The sequence below is a fragment of the Terrapene carolina genome, unplaced genomic scaffold, assembly GCF_002925995.2.
Source record: "Terrapene carolina triunguis isolate 2854851 unplaced genomic scaffold, T_m_triunguis-2.0 Scaffold95, whole genome shotgun sequence".
NCBI classification, from domain to species: domain Eukaryota; kingdom Metazoa; phylum Chordata; order Testudines; family Emydidae; genus Terrapene; species Terrapene triunguis.
Window position 1 is genome coordinate 48457920 of NW_020664446.1, and position 15778 is coordinate 48473697.

General features: G+C 38.2%; 1 protein-coding gene across 1 annotated transcript in view; it reads right to left on the minus strand.

The window, feature by feature from the left end:
* Positions 1-15778, minus strand: part of ARID5B (AT-rich interaction domain 5B) — a 149032-nt gene that overhangs the window by 77824 nt on the left and 55430 nt on the right. The window contains exon 4 of the mRNA XM_024209651.2: positions 2569-2799. Within this exon, the coding sequence (XP_024065419.2) occupies positions 2569-2799 (231 nt within the window). The remainder of the gene's footprint in view (positions 1-2568; positions 2800-15778) is intronic.

Genomic DNA, 15778 nt, shown 5'->3' on the forward strand with positions numbered 1-15778 from the left:
ACTGATAAATACCAGTGCCTTAGCTTAGAGTAATCCATTTATCTACAGTACCACCCTGCCTCTGTTTAGATTTAGCAGTCATTACTTTACACATGTGACATCAATCTACATGATATCAGTGTAAACAGTTTGTATAACAAAGTGTTGCACATTTTATTGTCCTGCCAGGAAAAAAAAAAAAAAGGCACTTTGTGTACTGCATGCAACCAAGATAATCTAACTGACACTATACATTTTACAACGCAGACACAGAATTATATGTAGCCCAGTTTGCAACATCCTAACACAGCAGGTCTTGCAAATTTTACCACATCATTAGTTTTGTAAATATATTTACAAAGACTGCCACTTTTTCTTTTAGTTATTTTTAAAAAACCTGCTGGTTAAATTAAACCGAATTTCAAATACACCTAATTAATTTGGGGGAAAAGATTTCTTTGGCTCCGGTTTGATAATCAGATAATTGTCTTGCAAAGGTCAAGAGAATGGCATAACTTTCAGAGGCCGAACAAAGGCACTAGCTGTAGTTCACCAAATGTGGTTCCTGTATCCCTCCAGTTCTCTTTGACTCACCTATTACTAATATTCCATGATATACTTACATTATAGGTCCAACTATTTCAACAAAGCTGTAATCAAGGAATGACCCTGATTAAAATACACTGCAGAAAAAAGATGGCACACTCACCAAATGCCATAAAGCCTAAAATAACCTTCCTAATGTAAGAAGGATCGTCAATTAAACCCAAACTTTATATTCCTTTCTGGATATCTCAGTATAAATAAAAATGAAGAAGATGACATTATTGTGCCATTGAACGAGATTTTAAGATATTTAATTCATTTTATTTTTCCCCAATACCAACCAATATCTCAGTTCAATAGTTTAATAAAACTCTATGACATTTCATTGAAAGTGAATGACATGTAGGGCCCAATCCCTTACTCATGTAATCACGAACTTCAGTGCTGCCATTCATGGAAGAAAGAATTTCTCCCATGAGTTAATGACTGCAGGATCAGGCCCTACAAGTGGGCGTCCTTTGTCTTATAATAAAGCAGTTCTGCACTGCATATATGAAACACCCAATTCCAGTCACAGAGGTGGGTTTACAGCTTCAGAGTAACAATGTCAACTTTAAAGGAAGAAGGCTCTAGCAGGTAGATGCTGGGAAACAAAACAGAGGGAAATTTTCTCCCTATTGAGATTTCCTGAAAAACATGATTATGACCTAAATGGATAAACATAAATTGTCTTTCTAAAAGAAACAGACGCTATCTTGAAGAGATTTATGAATTTCATGTGTCAAAGGTATAGATGCTTAATGCTATGAACAATACTTTTTGCCATCCGCTGCATCATCCATCTGGTGCTATGGCTAATAAAATTTGATTCTCTCACCACAGGTAAGCTGTTCTGGAAATAACCCTGGACCAGTTACTGAAGTTACCCAGCATGTACATAGAGCATGTACTCTGCCACAAATTCAGCTGTGTATCCTCTGGCACTTTGGTTAATCTGACAAAAGTGTTAGTAATCTGGCAGTCTTAATGGGCCAGATCTTACAAACCTTCCTTATGGCTTGAACTTGCAAAGTTCTGAGTGCCTCCTAGGAACTGCTGAGCATCTTCTGCTCCTACTGAATCAAGGGAACAATTCACAGGAAGGATTTAGCACTTTTAGAATCAAACTCTTAGCTTCGGCAACACACCCTTGAAGTTACCATGACCGTCATTCTTGGTTTGCACCAATACATAGTGTATGGTTGCTATTTCTTCTATGCTCTGTTAGAAACAAATAGTGTGGCCCACGGGTTTGAGCACCTAGTTAGAAGTCAGGTGCTCTTGAATTCTAGTCCTAACCTTTTACTTTCATATGGAACAGTGAAAGCAACAGTGTGACTACAAACCTTGGGCAAGTTACTTGGTCTCCCTGTAAAACAGAGATGATAATAATACAATTGACTACCTCCGGGGCTGGAGTGAGGATTAATTAATGTCTGTAAAGCACTCTGTAAACTTAAAGAGCTGTAGCATGGGTAGGCATTATTATTATTATTATTATTATGAGCACTGTGATAAGAGATATGCAATAGCTGATTTACAATGGGACACCCAGAAAGTCTTCTCTATTTTGCATTACTTAGCATGTTGCAGCAATGATTCCTTTAAAAAAAACAAAACTTCATAAAACTAGAGTCCTGAAGGGAAAGCTAAAGTATAGGTTAACTGTCAAGGTAGGTAATTTCAAATCCTAACAAGTGTCCCTTTAATTTACACTGAATAATTGTGCTATGTACTCCACCCTAATAACATCAACCTTGGGTGTGATAAATAGAAGTTGTAATATGGAGACTGCAAGTAGATAAAAGCCTATTACCATAGCCTTCCATCTCAGAAATAGTGAGGGGGCAGCACATTTGGTACTTAGCACTTCAAATGTAAATAGCATTGCTCTTCTTTAAAGGATTCGCTCTATTATCATTTTTCACTTGGAAACGTAAACTCTTAAATGGGGGGAAATGCTTTTTCTTGTCATACAAAGTAGGTAGCTGCAAAATGACTTACCAAACTCATCACATACGCTTTCATTTTCTATGAGAGTTGGGTGATCAAATGTATCCCGACAGTAAAGGATTTGGGGGTTCTTGCTGATTACTGCAATGCCCCCAAGGGCTAAAATGAACTGGTCTGTTAGTATTGAAGATGGCTTGTCTTGAACACGCTTTAGCATGGAACGATATCGACAGTACTGTGGATAACTGAGGATTAGCAGATTTGAATCTTCGTCATCCTCACCTGGAAGAAAAATATATAAATTACATTTAATATTACATGAGGGGTAATGCAAAAAAAAAAAAAAAAAACCCAAAAACAAATAAGGGAATGTATCAGTCACTTCTGGGGCACAATCCAGCTCCCATTGAAGTCAATGGCAAAAGTCTCATTGATTTAAATGGGAGCAGGATTAGGCCTCTGCCCTTCAAAGTTCTATCTTCTGTAGGAAAGTATTTTTCAAACACAGAGAGGGCCAAACAATAATACAGACAATGATACATTCAGACACCTTTTTTTCTTACAGATTTAGGTCTGGACTCTAATACTGTTACTCACAATGAGTCTGACCTTACACCACTGGAATAAGATACTTCTCGGCTTAAGTGAGGGTGGCAAAATCTGCCCTTAGCTATTCTGAAAGTGATCTCACATTTCATGTAGTTTGTTGTAAATGCTTTAATAGAGATATTTCATGACCATTTGTACTAAATTCCTAATATAGTCTTATTAAACTAGTCTTTACACCATTTAAAGTCTTTTTAAAAACAATTAATTGATCACTATGGATCTTCTTGCACCCTCCTTTGAAATATCTAGTATTAGCCAGTGACAAGATACTGAACTAGACAGGCCATTGGTCTGATCCAGTCTGGCAATGCCTGTGATCCTAAGCAATCCCACCAGATGGAAATAACTTTCCTCACATGAACTGTAAAGGTAGTAGCTCAACAAAACACATGTATAGTACAATGCAGTCAAATGAACTTCTCCATAGCTTCTTAATTGCAGATCCAAAATGGAAAACATCCAAAATTGAGCGTTTTCCATTCTGTTATGTTTTAAACAACATTAAGCATCAAGGTAGCTGATTTAGAAATATCACAATAACATTTGATCATCTGGTAACCAGTGGGAAATGTAATAGCAAATGATAGAACATGTGAAGCAACAGAAAGCATTGTTATGACCTTTTCAGGCCACTACCCAGCTGTATTTCTATTCATGTTCACTTAGATCCCGCTAATCAACGTGAGGACCTATCTTTCTATGCATATCTATTGAGATGAGCTATAGTTTGTAGTTTACACTTTCTAGTCTACTGCTTCATTACTGAGTAACCTAGCCGCTATTTCTGTCACCGACCAGATAATTAAATATTTAATCGCACTACCAGTACCCACATAACCTTTCTTCTTCTTAAGTGAAGAGTATACTTCAAATGTTGGAAAGAACAGTAGGTGAAATCCTGGTCCCACTGAAGTCAAAGGTAAAACTCCCAGTGAGAGGATTTTATTCTTCATGTCTCCAGGTAATGCTAATTTTGATTAAGATTCTAAAGCAGAATACAGAACTTTTTAAAAAGTATGAAATTAGTGTTTTGAGTGGTTATATGGAAAAAAATATATACTAACATACTTTAGACTTTCTCCAAAACTCTACTGTTATAGATGAAAGCATTATTTGAAAAATCAACATTAAATGTTAAGCTGAAAGTAGTAGTTTTAGAACAGATTTTGAAAACAATCACTTTTCTAAGCACTGAGCCTTTTCCTCTCCCCCTGAGGCAACAGAGGAAACCAAAGCCATTCCTTTGTCTACATGCATGGGTAATATCTTTTGGTACACACCATCTGAATGACTGTTCTAAGAAAGGTAGACTTATACCTTTTGGTCAGTCAGGATGTGGTCATGATCTTTTTATTTATCCCGTGAGCCTATGCAGCAACATGATTGTGAAAATAGCACCTTGCTCTATGTGTCTTTTCTCCTCATTCCTAAGAGCTCCTAAATCAGGATCAGGGGCCAGAATCTTCAAGGGACAGCAAGCACATGATCTATCCTTGAGGTATAATGAAAGTTTAATGTAGGCCTGCTACTGCTGCTCTATCTCTTCATAGAAATATTGGTAAATTGAATCTGTTGATCAGACAGCACTTTTCTTATGCCAGGATGTGGTCAGCCTTTGTAACAAGGTGTATATAAATATGCCTCCCATAAGTCTTTGTAGCAAACCATTTGTTTCCACTAAAATGTATGATAAGTCACTACACAGAATTCTGTACGCTATTCTGGGCTTGATGAATGACATTTTAACTAAAGCTGATACCATCAATTAAAGCCAAATCACCATTTACAGAGCTGTTATTGTACATATTTGTTGCTTTAGCTATTTTTTTGCTTCTTATGCAATTCGTAAGCACATAAACAAACTTGTATGGAAAGCGAACCATGCAATAACTGTCGCCAAGAATGCTTTGTAATGCATTTTTCCCTTCCCTATTCACAACAGGTTCAACAGATAAATCTAAGAATGAATAAAGAATGGATAAACTGCACATTTGTTTAGCGAAAGACAAACAGTGTTCCTAGAACAAAGATTTTCTTTCAACCACACCCACAGGAGAAAAGAAAATCGAAGTAGCTCTAACCCTAACAAAATAGGCCCCCGAGAAAAAAAAAGGAGTTTTCTTCCAACAAAATCTAGTAGGTGTCATCTGATTGCATTAGTGTATTTGGCTGTACTTGTCTGTATAAAATAATCAGAACGAATTTGCTCCTACTATAAACTGATATTTAAATTGTGATAATCACTTACCCTTAAAATAAGGAAAAATAATTTTATTTAAAAAATATTTCATTAAGATCTTATTGAACAGAAGACGTTAAATTACTGAAGCTAATTTTAGTTTCAATAACGAGAATTGTACATAGTAAAAGATTATACCTACAGTACATTGCTTGTAAGGCTTAACTGAAATTACTCTAATCCTATGCTTATATCATAATTACATATTTAATAACCTCTTTCAATGTCAATTTTTCATTTACTTATATATTTCAAGTTCAAAACAGATTTCTGTAGAGAAATGGTAATTACAATGAGCAGTTCCACCCATGCTTTGCAAATACTAATACTAGCTATATATGTATAGATTTAATCCATATAGTTTCTTTGAAGCGGTGGGGCAGCTTTGGCATGGTCTGGCATTCATGTTGAATTGCATGTTGTTCAAGTTGTCTTTGTAAGAGCTTCAGGGAACACCAAACACAATGAATCTATGCAGCATTGACTTTCCAAATGAGTACAGCCATTTTTGATCTTTCAGATCAAAAATTACGTACAGAAAGAAAAGAGATATACAGAAACTTGCTTTTTGTTTGCTTGTTTCAGAAACATCAGACTATAATGGTTATTGCTAACCACCATAATCTACTTCTAACATCAGTAAGCTTTTTTCTTTCTTTAGAAAGACCTTCACACCAGGATTTTATAGAGCTTGATGGAAAAAGTATGCATGTTCCTTCCTGCACCTAATTGCCTCAACTGCAAAATCTGCCAAGTATTTTGCCCTTTAGTTCTTTTAATCGTATTAGTGTGAATGCATTTTGATGCCAATAGAAACAAACATTTAAAGATTTTTGCTTAAAAGATTCCAAATATGTATTAGGCCTATGTTAGAAACACAAATTCTCCATTTCCTCCCCGAGTAGATGTAGTTATTTTTCAAAAGAAATATGAATTTGCTCTTCTCAAAGGACAATGTCTAGTTTCAACCCAATTTAAGCAAAATAATGTCAATATTCACTGCTCTCACAATGATTTATGCTACCTTCTGTTACTTTATTATATTAGACATTCCTTTCTCTAAGCTTTATACTTTCACTGTGCTCCTAGCAACCAAGCAAAGGCTGAGCACCAACTTTATGTACATGGCACAACTCCAGATTTCACTGTTATTGATAATTATATTGAAGTTTCAATTTAATTGCTACTCTGTTGTGACACAGAATATTTTTCATAATAAGACATTTCTCATTTTCTGTCCATTCATTTCTGATATTACTGAAAATGGATTTTTATTCCAGAAAACATAAGCAGAACAATGATACAGATAAGAGTACATACATCTGTTACTATCATTACCAACACTGTAATGTGAAGCAAAAAAAAAATTGTGAATATAATTTCTCGGAAGGTAATTTTCCTTTCAGTCTAAGTGCTCTTAGTCATCTTACAGTTACTCAATGATTTCCTGTTCTAATTACAAGACATTATACAGAAAGACGTTTGTAAAAGGAAAATGTGCTAGTGCATAAGACTCAATAGCTTGAATTGGCTGGTAGTATTTAAAATTCCAAACTTGTGCATCAACTTTATCAATTCTCTGTTCCAGCTTTGTGCAATGTATCCTACCACAAATCTAAATATCTCCCCCAAGGCAGTTAAGTAAGCACAAATGCATACATCAAAGAGGAAAATACACTCACAGTTAAACTGCTGAAAAAAAATATCAGTTATTTTTTTCTCACTAAAGCTGTTAAATTGGAGGCAAGCCAAGGCAAGGAGTGGAAAATATTAAAAAGTAAAAAGCTTGATTAAAAAGAGACAGAGAGATTCAGTCCTAAATCTAAATGAATATGCCACAAAGTATTTCATAAAAACATACTGTGACGTAAATTACACATCAGTATTGTACTGTTGTGGTTATTTTGAGAAATGGTTTGTACTGTAAGTCAGCTGGTAAAGCCCCACCCTTAATGATTTTGTAATTCTCTATACAGCAATCAACTGAAGCAGTCATGAAATTGCCAAGAAGGAAAACAGACAGAGCTGTAGAGTCTGTAATAAAAAGATAATGTACTTTTAACATAACAGAACTAGAAGATTGGTTTTATTAACTAAAAAACTACTAAAAGGTCCCAGGCTTGCCATTTGTTTTGATAAATGTTAACACAGATCTTCATAAGATAAGCAATGAAAGTATTAGGGGAACTAAATAAAGTGGGACGATGCATTGGTGTATGGGTTGCAAATTGAACAAGGCAGTTATTTTGAATGCACAGCAAAAATAAAGAAAGATGCAAGTCTTTGACCATCAAACTTTTTTCCTGAATAATCCGCAAAGGAAACTATGAAGAGCACTAACACAGCTGCTTTCTTTCATTGCAGATTGTTACGAAGAAGGCCTCATGGATGACATGCCTATCTTAATTTATTTACCATTTTCTGCATACATTGTTTTGGCTACATTGCCAACAAGAAGCAGAGAATCAGTAATGGATGAAAAAGTGGGAGATTTTTAATGATAAAGAATGGACAGTGCTAGCCATGTCAATGACTGGGACTAGGACTTTCAATGGGAGTTGAGTGTAGGGTGATCAGACAGCAAGTGTGAAAAATCGGGACGGGGGTGACGGGTGATAGGAGCCTATACAAGAAAGACCCAAAAATCGGGACTGTCCCTATAAAATCGGGACATCTGGTCACCCTAGTTGAGTGCCTGACTCCTTTAGGCGCCTTTCAAAATCCCAGCCTGCATCCCCACAGCCCTGCAGTGAGACTGGAGTCTTAGCTCAAAGTCACTAGCTGTCACCAAGGCCAGTTAAAATGACAAGTCCCCACCTGGGGCACCTGGACCTGCAAAGTGGATGCATCCATCCATCTGATTCTCCTTTCTGGTACTGTCAGTAGGTGACACAGTAGCCAGCCTGGCCCCCTATGCAAAGGCGAAGGCCCATATTTGTGCAGAAAGTGGCTATCTTACCTGCATCTGCCATCTGAGAAGATGATAAAGCTTTACCCCATGAGTGCTAATGAACCACAGAGCTGCCACCCTTGAGAGAAGGACACTATCCTCCTATCTTTACCCCCCTGTAAAATCAGTATACGCGTGTATGAGAAATGGAGACACGTGTGGCTGTTTCAACAAAAACCAATGACTGTAGACCATAAAGGAAGTAAAAACAAATATACACCATGAACATGTCCACTACAATAAAATCCAAGAGCCGTAACACAGCTGTCCAACTGGGATAAACAAACTATACACATAATTATTAAAAACAGTAGAACTGTGAGAAGGGAGGGAGAAGAAAGAGTCGGTACCTGGTGTGCAGAGTTTTAAACAGACTCACTAGGTGAATAAGGACCACCATTCCTCGCCAGCCCCTTCTACCACCATCCAGTCACAACTTCCTTGTCCATTGTTAGGTGTGTGCAATTGATGCAGTTTCAATATCAATAACATGCTAAATCTCTGAGTAGTCCAGTGGGACATAGGACATTTCTCTTAGCCAAAGAGCCCTTGCAGGCGAGTTATTGTTGGCTGGGTTGGGAGAATTAATCAGCACCACACTGCTGTTCTTTCTGGTAGTCATAAAGTGAATGGGTGCAATAGGGACCATTTCCCTTTGTCCCAAGAAATAGCTGTGACTTCAACTTCATCACCACAGGCTTCAATCAGCTATGCTATTAGGGCGGAGCATCTTCTGCATTCTATAGCATACCGGTGATCTCTCCCCCCCCCCACCCAGCCCCAAAGAAGAGGGAGCACACTGAAGAGAACTCTTATTTTCCAGCCTAACATTTCATTTCTGCTGTCTTCATTTGTTCTTGTAAAACTACTTAGTATGCCTTGGCTAGGTAATTAATTACAACACTTTTTAAATATTAATGTTTGAATTATCGTATTTAATTCATGAAGAAATGCAAATAAAATAATTAGTTAACCCTGCTAGATGAACCTGCAAATCTTTGTTTTCAGGATTAAATAAATTTGGGTAAATTATCCACACAACAGGGATACTGCTTTGTTGACAGGACTTTTAGGAAGAAAAGGCACCCATGTTTACATGTCCCTGTTTTATGCAACTCCCCTCTGTTTGAATGCTAATACAATCAAGAACAAAGGCAATGTATTATAATATATGGAATAATGTGATTATTAATGTGTTTACTATATAATGGCAACATTAACAAGTTGTCCATTACAATCATTTCCCATGGATATTTAGCTGTCCTATTTTATTTTTAAATTGATAACTTCAAATAGAAAAGATATATGGCCAATATACAGAATTAAATGCATACAAAATCTTTCTGGATGTGTCAGATGTTTTTCCCCCCATAAGGAGAACAGGGGACTAATTCACAGAGTCTTATGTCATTTCCACAACCCTTCTGTTTTCTGTAAGAACATCACCAGTTCCGAGAGTTCCTAAAATTAGTTTAACATCTGAAAGAAAGAAAACACTTACAAATCTACTGGAGACAAACTACTGTTCAATCCCACGGCAATGCAGTCATATAAAACCCCCAGAACTATCTAATATGTACTTAAAGCCTGGGGCTGAAGAACATTATTTTACAGCTAGTGATTTGGATCTGATCTGTTCTAGTCCTACTTAACAGAGTCAAAATTGAGTATGTTGATCAACGACTGACAGTGGATCCACATAATCAAATCTTCCATAATATTTATCTTGTTAAATCATTTTGAATTCAAATAATAAATTCAATTTTTGTAGAAGATGAAAGAGATTTAATACTGAAAAAGAGAATTATCTATACAAGTTTCCAACCAGGCAGTCTCATCATTTTTTATACCATGAACTAATATTAAGCTAATCAAAACCGCAGCTCCTGAGCTCCCGCCCCCCCCCCCACCAAATCTTTTGTATATCTTGGGAAGCAGGTTAGGAGGTGCTTCTAGCATTTGAAGAGGACTCACTGACAAGCATAATAATATTCGGCTCTTATATACACTTTTCATTCATAGCCCTCAAAGTGCTTTACAAAGATGAGTAAATACCATTATCCCCATTATATAGATAGAGAAACTGAGAGAGGGCTTAAATAAAATGTATCCAAGGTCACAAATTTTAGTAAATGACAGAGCCAGTAAGAGAATTCAAGGAAGAAAACCTAGTCAATGGACGTTTTGCCATTGACTTGAATGGGGCCAAGATTTTCTCCCCAGTTTTTCCCAATTCCTAGTCCAATGCACTATCCACCATTCAGCTAACATGCTTCCAAGAAAGACCAAAGAAATTGGCAAAATTCACCTTGGGCATAACCAAACAACTCTATTAGGTTGTTCTTGTCTATTCCACAGGCGAATTAGGCTGAGAAAATGAGAGCTGGCTCAAGACTCTCCACACTTTCCATGTCAGACAATTGCCAGCAACTCCCTGGAAGCTCACAAATCACACACTGAGAACCAGAGTTTTCTTTCTTAAGGAAAAAAAAGTCTGTTTGAAAATTATTTTCTGTGTCCTATCTCACCCTCACTTTACAGAATTATATTTTGTGTCTTCTTGGTGATCTCCTCTCTGGCCTGGGAGAGGCTATTTTCCTTCTCTCTTGTCTGATATTTTTCAGACCCTAGTTTTCATCTCCCAGTTAGTGGTTGGTAACTGCCACACAGCAGAAGCTGGGGGTGCAGAAAATTTAGCTCTTGCAAAGGGTACAGCCAAGTTCAGAAATGGGCTCTGATGTGCTCTCCTATCACTCCCCCAAGAGATTAGAGTGGTATGACCCAACCCAAACAAAAGTGAAACTAAAGATTTGTTCTCTCTCTATTTTTAAAGCTACAGGACGAGTGTTGGGAATGGGTCAACCCAAATCCTCAAGGTGATGGATCATTTCAGGGAATCACACACTGTGATACAAAAGGTTTTGTCATCTGCCTTATAAGACCTCTAAAGAGAATGTAGATGGGGGAAAGGGAGAGTGAAAATAGACCCAAGCAAAGGCTCGCTGTTCTCTTTAGCACATTGAATGTTCTGTAATATGGAACATTCGAGTTGTATGTACATCAGCTTTGAAAGAAATGTTTATCCTGGTTGTCTTGGTTACTGATAAGACACTTCAATTACACTGATAATGAAAAGAATGAATAAAAAAGGGGGTAAAATATAATTTGGGAATATGATGAGGCTAAGAAGAGGAATCAAGTGACATCAAACAATCTGACTGTAATCTAAATGGACTGTAATCTAAATGTCTTTATTTTTCTGTATTTGCTTTTAAACAATCTAATGCCCTAATATGGCAGCTGCTTCAGTTTTAGCAAACAAACAGTAAAAATCCTTTTTAATAATGAAGGAAAAATAATATATTTTGCTTTAACTGAATTCAAACACCATTTCATTTTTTTCCTACCATGGGATCTGCACAGTGAACAGCCAGATAATAAGTGTTATCATTCACACAGACATAACTGAACCAGCACTTTGTAGTTAAATGCAATTCACAAAGTGCAGTTTAACTGCACCATTTTCAACAGTCACTGAACACCATCCAACGCACCAGTGAACCGCAGTTAAATGCAGGCCCTGATTCTGCAAACACTTAAGCAGGTGAGTAACTTTACTCATGTTAATAGTTCCATTGACTTCAATGGGACTACTCATGTGCTTAAAGTTGTGCTTATGCTTTAAGTGTTTTCAAGACCGGGGCCATACATTATACTTAAAAAAACAAAAATAAAAACAAAAAACCTATGTTTTGGTCTCCTTCCATCCAGGATGCAACATAGCATCTTCATTGCCCTGCCCTGACAGAGCAACTTTAATTTTGAGGCTGTAACTCAGTGTCATGTGGCTTAGTAGCAGGGCTTTGGGAGGAAAATGGAAAACCTAATGTTTTCAAACCATCTGTCTTTCAGTGTCTAGGCATTCTGAGCATGCCCAGTGCTGTGGTATGCCCTTCACACTGTTTCACTAGATGCTACGGTTTTGGCTACCTACCTCAAGCTGAGGAAAAGGCACATGTATACCTTTCTCTAATGCCAAAATCAAAATGTTTCTACAGAACCTCCTAAGCCAGTTATTTGATCAGTCACAACACATTTCTGCCACATCTGGGTGTCCCCAGGTACCCTGTCTTTGATGTCTGACCTGAGGAAACTGAGAAGATGAAGACCCACCACCAGTTCCAAATTCCATTTAGAGGTCCCAACCCTTGATTAAATAGGTTATGTTGCCCTTATGCTGCCAGCCTGAAACAGTCTGTCTCTCTCTCCCATGCACGCACACACGCGCACACACACACACACGCACACCCACACAGATATTTATGCACCATTAGTTAAAAGGGACTGTTATCACTACCTTTTCCTATAAGGCATAATGAAGTGCCTTCACTTTCCACTACCCCCAAAAGTATGAGTCAAAAGCCTTATCTTTGTTTTTCATGCATGAGCCCTTTCACTATCATTCTGAAAAGTCAGAGGAACTTTGGCCCCCTTGAAATAGCAAGTACAGTAGCTGCCACTCTCACAAAACACGTAATGAGGGGTGGAGGGTGGAAACAGTTCAGTGATTTAAACAGTTAAGCTTTGCTCTTGACATTTATGCCCTCTTTGAAACCCTTAATGAAATTACAACCCAGTTAATTCTTGCAGGGTATAATTTATTTAGTATACATAAAAACTGCCTTTTACACGATTTACAATTTACAACACACAGGCAATATCTGGCTCTGTATAAAAATAACGAGCTCACTAGAGTGATTTCTCTGACACGTGGAGAAGTGAGAATAATTACATTTTACTGAGTGTGTCTCATTACATTGATTTACGTAAGATTTTCAAAGCTGCAAAAATATTATTTTCAATTTCATTTGTTTCTAGCAATTTTCTATGAAGATGGTTAGTAAAAGCTTCAGCAATCTTCATCAATATGGACCAATATTGTACCCTTCTCGTGTGGACATGTGACAGAGGGATAATAGGGTCTAGTAACACCACAGTCAGGCGTTTCTTTTCTATTTAATGTTTCCTTGTGTGCCAAACATAATGTAACAGACAAGTGTTAGAGAGACATGCAGGGAGGAGTATGAATAGAGAGCTTTAAAAGAGATCCTTAATAGAGACGCAGTATGCTTAATCTTCAACAACATTCAGTAGCAATTTATTTGCAGCCATTTTCTCTGTTAACCTTTCACACTAGAACAGGTAAGATAGAGCACAAGACAATTTGTCAACTGCCAGATATGAACAAAAGAACCAACTTTAAGAAGCTCCAGTATTCTTTTATATTTGTTTTGCAACATTTTAATAACTTTTTTTGGAATCCAATCAAAGAAAAGAAAAAAAAATCAAGCCAGGAAGCAAAAACTCTGTTAAAAATATTTTACAGATAAACTCATGTTATCCTTTGCAGCATAATTACACATTTCTGCTCTTAGAGCCCATAGTGAAAAATGCATTTAATCTTGGGAAAATGTGATTGTTTTTAAAATAAGAATAATCACACATTTCCACTTGTTAATTATTTTCTTTAATTTGTTCTGTCCATCAACCAATCTCTATGCAGCAAGTGTCTGTTATCCACTACCACCTGGGAGCGTCTCTCCTCCTTCTCCATGACTGAGTGAAAATGAAGATGAGATGGAAGCTGAACATAAATTCATAGATCATAGGGCCAGAAGGAACCATTGTGATCATCTAGTCTGACCTCATGTCCCAAGGAATGCCTTATCTTGAAGGAAAACAATAAAAAGGAGGAACAGAGGAAAAAGATAACTAACATCTGCCCTCTCTTAGAGAACACTGAATACTATTTTGAGAGAAAACTAAGGGATATCCAGGAAAGAGATGAGGGAGGGGGAAAAGGTACTGGACTGGGATTCAGGAGACCTGGGTTTGATTCTCAGCTGGGCTGAAGACTCCCTGTGTGATCTGTGGTAAGTCACTCTGGAACACATTCTCATTTCTTTGGGGAAAGGAACTCTCCAGGCATCCACCAACAGGGTTAGGAAGGGGCAGCTCCTGCATCTGGATTCCTTCTTCTGCCAAGAAAGGGGGTATATTGGGAGGAGCAGGGGGCATGCTGGGAGTGGGGTGGGGATGAGGTAGAGCAGATTTGTGCTACGCCAATTCTCGACCATTAAAGCTTATCTTTGGTAAAAGAAGAGCCCTCAACCACATTTTTAAAGGAATGTTTCTGCTGAATAAGCACAACCAGAGTGTCTGATGAGCAGGCAATGAAATACCAACAACTTGGCTGGAAATCTGATAAAGTGTTAAGAAAATGTATTAATTTTATTAAAAGTTAGAAAACTTCCTTCTAAATTTCCTTGGAAAATTTCGTGCAGGTTTTCCCACGTTATTGAACATTAGTCATCCCCTGAGAGATGTACAAATGGAGAGAAATAAGCACCTGACAAGTCCGCTTGGATCAAGTCCTGGTCTCATTGAAAAAACTAGCAAACCTCTCAGACTTCAATGAGACCAGGACTTGGCCCCTTCTGATTTGATTGTTAATGGCATCTTTAAGAGAAATGCAAGAATTCATGGTGAGAGAAGATGTGCAAGTGACGAAAGAAACTGTTAGGTCAGCCCTAGAGGTAAAGACCACTGGTTAAGGGATATATGTCCTTATTGAAAGCCCATTGAAGTCAATGCAAAGACTCCCATTGACTTCAGTAGACTTTGAATCAGGCACATACTATACAATTTGCTATTCTCTAAAAAATCAGTTTTTTGGGGGTGGGAGTCTTATCAGAAAGTGTCCTTTTTCTAGACTGGAGGATGAACAGGGAGAGCTGGGATAGAATTCTTCTCCTGCTCTTTAAGAAAGGAGAGGTGTGCCCTTTCAAATGAGAAAGGCTTTCCATGTCTTCTGAAGTGACTGGCTAATACTTCAGAAGACATGGAAAGCCTTTCAGAGATCTTTCAGGCCTCATATCCTAACTGAGGACTGTTACAGTGTTACCCAGTGGCGCTGGAACACTTTCTGGAGTGGGGGTGCTGAGCTGCACCCTTCTTACCCGTCTGCGTCCCTCACTGCCCCCTAGAGCTGGGGCCAGGAGCAGGGCCATGGCTCTGGGAGGAGGGATGCGGACGGGGTAAGGCAGCCGGGATCCTGCATGCGGGGCCAGTGGCCGGGATGCTGCTGCTGAGCAGGACTCCGGGCCAGCAGCAGAGCCCCTAGGCAGTAGTGAGGCCGGCGGCCAGGACCCCGGGCGCAAAACCTGGGGGTGCTACAGCACCCCCCGCACCGCTACTACTAAAACGCCTATGGTTTTACCTCTCCTCTGCAGAGCACCCTGAAACAATTTCCCGGATTGGAGGAGAGGTTGTGGTGTCTAAACAGTCTGGAATGGCCCCACATACAGGTTTCCATACATTTTACATTCTTAGGGACAGAGAGAAAAGGATTTCAGGACTGGTTATGCCTGGAGGATGCAGGCAGCAATTGTTAATCAGAACCC